The sequence below is a fragment of the Colias croceus genome, chromosome 2 (genome assembly GCF_905220415.1).
Source record: "Colias croceus chromosome 2, ilColCroc2.1".
NCBI lineage: Eukaryota > Metazoa > Arthropoda > Insecta > Lepidoptera > Pieridae > Colias > Colias croceus.
Window position 1 is genome coordinate 7,251,961 of NC_059538.1, and position 7,896 is coordinate 7,259,856.

At 33.2% G+C, this 7,896-nt stretch overlaps 1 protein-coding gene across 4 annotated transcripts; it reads left to right on the plus strand.

The window, feature by feature from the left end:
* The first annotated feature begins 2,788 nt into the window (after positions 1 to 2,788).
* Positions 2,789 to 7,645, plus strand: LOC123702383 (flap endonuclease GEN). 4 transcript variants are annotated; one of them, XM_045650126.1, is made up of 11 exons: positions 2,789 to 2,922; positions 3,004 to 3,098; positions 3,180 to 3,384; positions 3,573 to 3,662; positions 4,308 to 4,461; positions 4,672 to 4,804; positions 4,894 to 5,055; positions 5,902 to 6,067; positions 6,293 to 6,437; positions 6,524 to 6,601; positions 6,668 to 7,645. In XM_045650126.1, the coding sequence occupies exons 1-11, from the start codon at positions 2,860 to 2,862 to the stop codon at positions 7,585 to 7,587; spliced, it is 2,211 nt and encodes a 736-aa protein (XP_045506082.1). In that variant the 5' UTR covers positions 2,789 to 2,859; the 3' UTR covers positions 7,588 to 7,645. The 4 variants fall into 4 exon arrangements, with proteins under 4 accessions (XP_045506082.1, XP_045506090.1, XP_045506097.1 ...); XM_045650134.1 differs by lacking the exon at positions 2,789 to 2,922 and having other exon boundaries at positions 3,010 to 3,098; positions 3,242 to 3,384; XM_045650141.1 differs by lacking the exons at positions 2,789 to 2,922; positions 3,004 to 3,098 and having other exon boundaries at positions 3,263 to 3,370.
* The last annotated feature ends 251 nt before the right edge of the window (positions 7,646 to 7,896 follow it).

A 7,896-nucleotide genomic window follows, 5' to 3' on the forward strand; every position in this document is an offset into this window, starting at 1 on the left:
ATAAAAATTTCATTCGGGTAGGCCTAGTATTTTTTATTTTATGAGCATTTTTGTCTGATCTTGATGAATTGAAATCTAGCAAGTAACTTTGATTTACTTCCCGATTGAGCTTAGGTACGTTTTGTATACAGTATGTAAATTGGATATTGCTGAAAAATTATCATAACAACCCACATTGCCCCGCTCCTGTTGGTCTTAGCGTGATGATATATTATAGCCTATATCCTTCCTTGATAAATGGGCAATCTAACACCGAAATAATTTTTCAAATCGGACCAGTAGTTCCCGAGATTAGCGCGTTCAAACAAACAAACTCTTCAGCTTTATAATATTAGTATAGATTATATACCTACCGTGTTTTCCAATTACAGAGCATAATAGAGCATAGTGCGACTCAGTGGCGCACAATGCCGAATTTAAAGGGGAAAAATTAAAATTCTGTCACTGTGTTGGCATCGATTGCACGCATCACGCGCATTACTTTTAAGAGTGCTCGATTGTGCGAAGCGTTGCTGTAGTTGAAACATTCAACCACAGTATACTGTATAACTATTGGTTTGATTGTGTGGTTTTGGCGACACTGGTTTTCATACTAATTATGACATTATAGCACTTCTATTTGTTTTTACTGTTCTGTGCATTCAACCTTGATTCAACGTGTCGTAGACAGAGTAACTAATAGACCCAATGACGATACCTTTCTCACTTACACAAGAAAGAGAGCGAAAATACCATAACAAATGCATAAGACAAAGACACAAATACCCAATTTTTTGTCCCTTAGTGTGTAACCTGTTTTTCAAGATCAGCAACTTGAGTTGCGAAACAAACTTTGACAGTTCGTGCCTTCATCGTGCTTGGTGTTCGAATTTTGGATATTATTTAGTAAAAAATCGATACGAGTACATTGAAAAGACGGTGAAATTATCTTAATATAGACATCGAAGTAAATAGAATGGTGCGTTGTCGTGTTATTGCATGTATAAGCGATAGTGAGAAGAAAATTGCGGGTGTGTCTTTTCACGCGTAAGTACGACTTTATTGTCCTTATTTATAGTTTCTCAGTGATGATTATTTATACTTTAGCCTAAAGTAACAACAAGTCGCGTTAAAACAAGGAAAATATTAGCGTAATATCGATTTTTATATTCAATAACCTATAAACATCAACAAGTAAGTGTTGCCAGTGTCGGGAAAAATAATACCCCGATCATCAATAAAAAAATATTGATTTGACAATATGGCGAAACTCGAAAGTAAATGAATATGAAAGCCCATAATAACCCAGTGTTTCGGGAAGACTTCGGCATCGAAAACATATTTTAATTTATTATTTCTTATAGAAATAATTGTGATTGACATAAAATTACACTTATTACATAAATTACCTGAACTACCTACGAGCATTAATTATTATTAACCTATGTTTATCGATTTGTTTCCAGATGATCCAGACCTACGTAATTAATGGATCGAAGTGGGAGAAAAGATTGGATTCTCATAAAATATTGTAAAATATGAACAAGCCAATGAAAAAGTAAGAAATGTGTACACGAAATTAACATTGTTTTGTCATCAATAATCAATTTGCTTATATTTTTTTGTATCTACTAAATTGATTATAAAGACAAAAGAAAAATCTCTTATAGGTCTACCAGAATCTGATGGCATATTTATATTTAAGAAATAAAAGATTTTCATGTGGCAACTTATTTGACAACTATCAAATTGGTTGTCAAATTATTTGTCTTTTTTGCAGTTGTTATATAATTTTTAGGATTTTGTCTAAAAAATCTTCGAAAATGTCGAAAAAGCCGCTGTGGTCACAAGCAAGAGGTGTTGTTTATAATGTGTATAGAAAAATATTTGATGAAGAAGGGTCAAACACATCACAATTTTCAATTTAGAAGATTTTATTGGTAAATTGGACTTACCCGCTTTGATACTTTTAATTAAAAAATATTATATGTAGGTAACTATAATATTGTTTGTTGATTGGAATATAATTTTATGAAAACTTATTACAGGAGTTTCCAATACGGCTATTCGTCCAGTCCAAGCTGTCCAAGTCAATTTTATAATGTGTGTTTCTGTTAATACTTACGAAAATAAACATAGTTTTATTTTACTTTTATTTTATTTTATAAAAAATTATAAGCAGTCTAGTTTTCTATCGATATAACATCGATATTTTCACATGGCATAATGATAATGAACATACAAATATAGGTATGTGTAAATAATAATATGTATTACCTGTGTAAAAGTAATATGTATATTATACATGTAAGTATGTACCTACATAATATTAAGTGGATATCTCATTATTAAGTACAGTATTGTCCACTTATGTAATGTGACTAATGATATTGAGAACAAACTAAAAAATAAGCAGTATCAAGATCGTTCAGTCCATTTTCCCTAGGGTTGCACACTCAAAATTTTGATTTCCCTAATTGCCATCAGATTCTGGTTTACCTATATCTGGTTTTATTTAATTGCTCCTAAAAATATTTACCCTTTCCAAAACATCCGGGAGCTCGGATACTGTGGCAACATTCAACTTATACATTGACAAACTATCTTTGTCTCAGTCGCGGTTACAGAGTACCTTTGTCTATTAGTTTCTCTGTCTACGGCTTTAGTGCTGAATTGGAAAATACCATAGTACATGATATTCCGTATTTAATTATCTGTAATGTCTGTGGTACTGTCATAGACAATACATAATAGGGTGCTGTCAGGTGCTGTCAGTGTCAACAGTTGAGCGTTAATTTTAAAATATGAATCAATGATCAAAATCTAATTAACATTATTTAAATATTCTTGTGTATTAAAAAGTTATGTATTTAAAAAAATATGGGTATCAAAGGTTTATGGACTGTTATGTCACCTTACTGTGAAAAGAAATCCTTACATGAGGTAAATGTAAAATGTATAATGTGTCACAACTTATTTTGATACAATATTATCAAACAATTATAAAAAACTATATGTTTCTAGATTAGAGGAGAAACTGTTGCAATTGATCTATCGGGCTGGGTGTGCGACAGTCAAAATGTGACCGATTATTATATTCAACCAAAGTTGTATTTAAGGTAAATAATAAAATAAAAAAACAATAGAAGTTTTTATTTCTTATCATTATCCAGACAGACTACATTCACTTAATGTTTCAGAAATTTATTTTTCAGAACAGCATATTTATTACTTGCTGATATCACTCCTATATTTGTGTTAGAAGGCGATGCCCCAGAATTAAAAAGAGATGTGATGGCTGCAAGAAACGCGATTCAATTTCGAGGAGCAGCGCCTAAGTCAGACTCGGCTAAAAGTCAAGCACCAAGCATAACTAGGAAACGATTTAAAGGTGTTTTAAAAGAAGTATGTCTAATGCAATCAAAACAATTCTTCTTCTTCATTTCATTCATTATACAGAAGATAATTATTAATCTCAATAATTTAATACCAATATTAATTTTTAAAGATTGAACTCCTAAAAAATATTTTGCTACAATATTGTGTTGTGTGTATCTTTTGTTATACTAATATATTTATGGATGCTATTTTAGTGTGAATCATTATTGAAGAGTATGGGTGTGAGGTGTATTAAAGGCAGAGGAGAAGCAGAAGCTACATGTGCGAGATTAAATTCACAAGGAGTTAGTATTAACTGTGTAACAATATGACCTACTCTCACATAGAAGTGAAAAAAATAATTATAATATGTTTTATAAGTTACTACAGTAGGCGCTCGATAATCCGGCGCTCTCCAATCCGGCACGCTCAGTAGTCCGGCACTTCAGGACTCAGACAGCCCGCTCTATAATCCGGCATTTTACATAGCTGAACGCCGAACTACTGAGTGGCGCGGCCGGCGGTGTTCGAGTAGTTTCTTTCGCTCGGCAGTCCGGACTCTGGGCCTAACCTCAATAGTGAAGCCACATGTAATTTTTTTTATAATAAATTCAACTTACCATTGTAAATATGAGGTCTTATTTCCTATACTAATTCGATAATCCGGCATTTCCGACAATCTGGCATAGAGGAAAAATTGCCGGTGCCGGATTAGCCTACGCCATTAGCAAGTGCCTACTGTAATATTATCAAATGTCTAAAATATGTAAATTTCATAAAATACTTATTCTTAACACTGAGCCCTAAATTTATTTGTAATAACTAATAACAATATGATTATTACAATATGATTGCAACAGAGTTTGCGCAACTTCATGTAAATAAATTGATCATAAATTATTTGTTGTTTTAGTATGTATCTTCTCATATATGGTAAATATAATATTTAGTTGGTAGATGCAGTGGTGTCTCAGGATTCAGATTGCTTTGCGTACGGCGCCCGGCGCGTATATCGCAATTTTAGCGTTTCAAGCTCCGCAGGAGGCGGAGCGATGCAAGGATCAGTAGACTGTTATGATGCTGATAAAATGTTTGAATCTAATGGTAAGTTTTCTTTAGTATTTGTTTGAGTATTATGCTTATTATATTAATGGCTAACGAAAAAGCCAAAACAGCTAACCAAAAAAGTAAAAATATATTTTTACAATTTTAATAAAAAAATTTATTATCTACTCTACCTGTTCTTCAAAATTATGAAATGTTCTTCTTTTTATGAAAAGTTTCTAAACTTTCTATTGCTTTCACAACATTCAGGATTTGGACGCAAAAAAATGATAGCACTGGCAATTCTGTGTGGCTGTGATTATGGGGCCGGTGCGTGCGGAAGTTCAATAACCACCGTTTTATCATTTTTGCACACTGTACCTGAAGATAAAGTTATACACAGGTAATATAATTATTGATACATATTTTCAATAAATGATTTTTATTTTGATACAAAAACTTTAAGATAATAAACCTATATAAATATACTAGATTACTATGCTGGGTAACGGACACGAAAGAGTACGAAGACCAAGAGCGCTGGGTGGCTCGGCCGGGAAGATGTGACCGCTGCGGGCACGTCGGCCGCACGCACTTGCGGAGCGGCTGCCCGGTGTGCGCCACTAACAAGGGATGCGACGATCTGGGGTATAAGTGAGTATGCTATAGCTGCAAAAACACTAGAAATATATATCTGTCCTAGGATAATTCAATTTGCAACAGCCCACAGACCCCATAGAGACGCGACCTCTTGGTAATTTTGAGATCGGTTGCTCTCCGCCCCGCAAGCTGAAAGCATCATCATGATTTTATTTCACATAAAAAGTAATTAATTGATTACCATAAAAATATCTAATTGTGTATTAATGCTTTATTTTATCACTCTTAATTTTACGATATGTTCGTCATCTTTTCGATTCGAACATCATCAGAATAAATTCGAATTCGAACATATCAAAAATTATATTTTTATGAAAAGAGAAATGTCCGAATATCATTAATATTGCTAGTGTATACAAGGACGATGTCACGGGAGCAATGATACGCATAATTATCGAAACCAATAATTTAATTTGTAAACATATCGGCCGCAACGTGTTAATGTGTTTAGTTGGGAAATAATTTGTTTCATGGGACTGTTTCATATAGATTCTGATAGTGGAATGAAATAACGAAATATTTCATAACAAATGGATGCACGAATTTATCTTTATTAAGTTATTTAACAATGATGTTGTTTATTTCTGATGTTACTCTGAAAAATATAAAAGCATATGTCATTTAAATTTCTTGATAAATAAAGGAAAACTCGTAACAAAGTGACATTTTTGAGTAAACGTTTATACAGTCTACTATGTAGACAATGTATGTGTACAATACAGTACTACAGTGTTGTTAACTCAAAAGCCACGGTCAATATCACCTCCAGTCCACCGTTGGATGCTCGATAAATCGAAAATTAATTATGATGAAAATTTAACAATCGCCATCTGTGTTCAGGGCGAAAGTGGCGGAATTAAAACGTGAATTGTCGCTCCGAAGCCGGGCGCTCTCGTGCGGAATGCCGTTCCCCGAACCGAAAGTTATGAAGGAATTCCTCGATGCAACACCAGATAATATAGATCTCGACGCGGCCATTCCGCAGCCGAGTTTAATTCAATTCGTGGTATTTGCTTTGAATTCATTTATGTTGCTAGTTACTCTCATTGGCTGCGAAACTAAAGGAATCGTTTTTGGAATTTAATATTGTTTTAAATGCTAATGAGTTATATTCGCATTTGTATAAGTATGTGGCAGAAACTAAATTACAATGAATATTTACGAAATTAACTGATTACTTTTTTTTTGATTTTCTATTTCATTGTATAGTTGAATAGCTTTTAATTTTCAGAAAATAATGTCGAGCAAATTGGACTGGACGGAGAGATATTGCGTGGAAAAGTTTTTACCGATACTTACAAAATGGCACCTTCAAAGTAATATTGTTTGTCGGACGATCAAACCTTCAAACATCATCAAAAAGAGAAACCCAAGAGGTATTGATACAAGCACTTCAAATCATACATTTTTATTTTTAATTTGTTTCGATGTTAAGTTTTTGTACAAAATGTTACTTTTTCAGGAGTGCCTAGTTATGAAGTTGTATGGACTGACATTAACAACCAATATGATGCACTCGTTCCAGATGATCAATTAAAAGGTAAAATTCAATAGAAAAAATATAATAGCAAAATAAATGTTAATGTAATATGTTTGCATGTTTTAGAAGGTGAAGATATATCCGACGTTTGGACAACAACAGAAAGACAAGATTTGATGCGAAAATATTATCCAGATGTGGTTGAAAGTTTTGAGGAGAGTATCAAGAAACCGCCTAAAGTGAAAAAGGCTCGTGGTCGAAAGAAGCTAGACGACAAAGAAATTAATCAAAATAAAAGCAATGCTTCTGTAAAACCCAAAAGAAAATATACGCGAAAAGTGAAAAAGCAAACTGATATTGTATCCGAATTGAATCATTCATTGAAAAACTTAAGCCTCACTAGAACAACTGAAGCTAATAACAGTAAATTGAACGTAAGCGTAAGTGTTAATAAACTAAAACGAAAAATGAAAAACAATTCCAAAGGAAAATGCAAAGCCACAATCGAGAGCTATTTCGTAGCGAAAAAGAAAAGAAAGTCCAATGCGAGTTCGTTCCGTAAATTTAAAGATACGTCACTCGTAAAGCTTGAATATCCAGATCATAAAAAGCTCGACGACGAAAAAGAGAATATTAACGATAAACATCTATTGAATACGCTCGATATGAGTGCAGAGGAAATTCCGGAAAGCGACTTATCTGACATTGTGGATAATATTGTCAAGGGAGCTCCCACGTTTACGACTGCCAAGCTCGATAGCAATCTCGTCAAGTTAGTATTTAAAAACAATTTGGAGCGGCGCAGAATGAGTGTAATGTCTGAAATAAAATTTAACAACAATTGTTCAACGCCTAAATACAGTCCCAAAAAGAATATTTTTAATTTCTCCCGACGTTCATCGGTTAACAATGCAAATACTAGTTACTTTTTTGATAAATTAAGTGAGCGCGATGCTTTTGAAATGTCGCTCGAGTACAAACATAAAAGTGCGATTATAGATGCTGACGCAACTGTTGACTATAGTTTGCCCGACGTTCACATTTAAATCAAGTTGAGTTATTATCAAGGTTGTGTAAATATTTGAATAAAACTTTTATGCGGAATAGCTTTTTTTTCATGCCTATGATCCACTTCCTGTATCGGTAATTACTTTGTAAATACATATTAGGTTGATTTAAAAATATTATCTTCCATCGAGATCCGAGAGATGTGAGCACACTTCTCATTTTAGTATCTATACACATTGAAGTATTTCCTAGATAATCGGCGAAAAGATTGTTATTACTTTTACGCTGTTAAAGCACAATTCATATTTTCGTACCTTTATTTTATACGAAACTTAAACGTAACAAAT

Coding starts and splice junctions, on each gene's coding strand:
- LOC123702383 (XM_045650126.1), top strand. CDS start 2,860: ATGGGTATCAAAGGTTTATGGACTGTTATGTCACCTTACTGTGAAAAG. Junction 3,385..3,572: donor TTAAAGGTGTTTTAAAAGAA/GTATGTCTAATG, acceptor ATGCTATTTTAG/TGTGAATCATTATTGAAGAG. Junction 6,068..6,292: donor CGAGTTTAATTCAATTCGTG/GTATTTGCTTTG, acceptor TTTAATTTTCAG/AAAATAATGTCGAGCAAATT.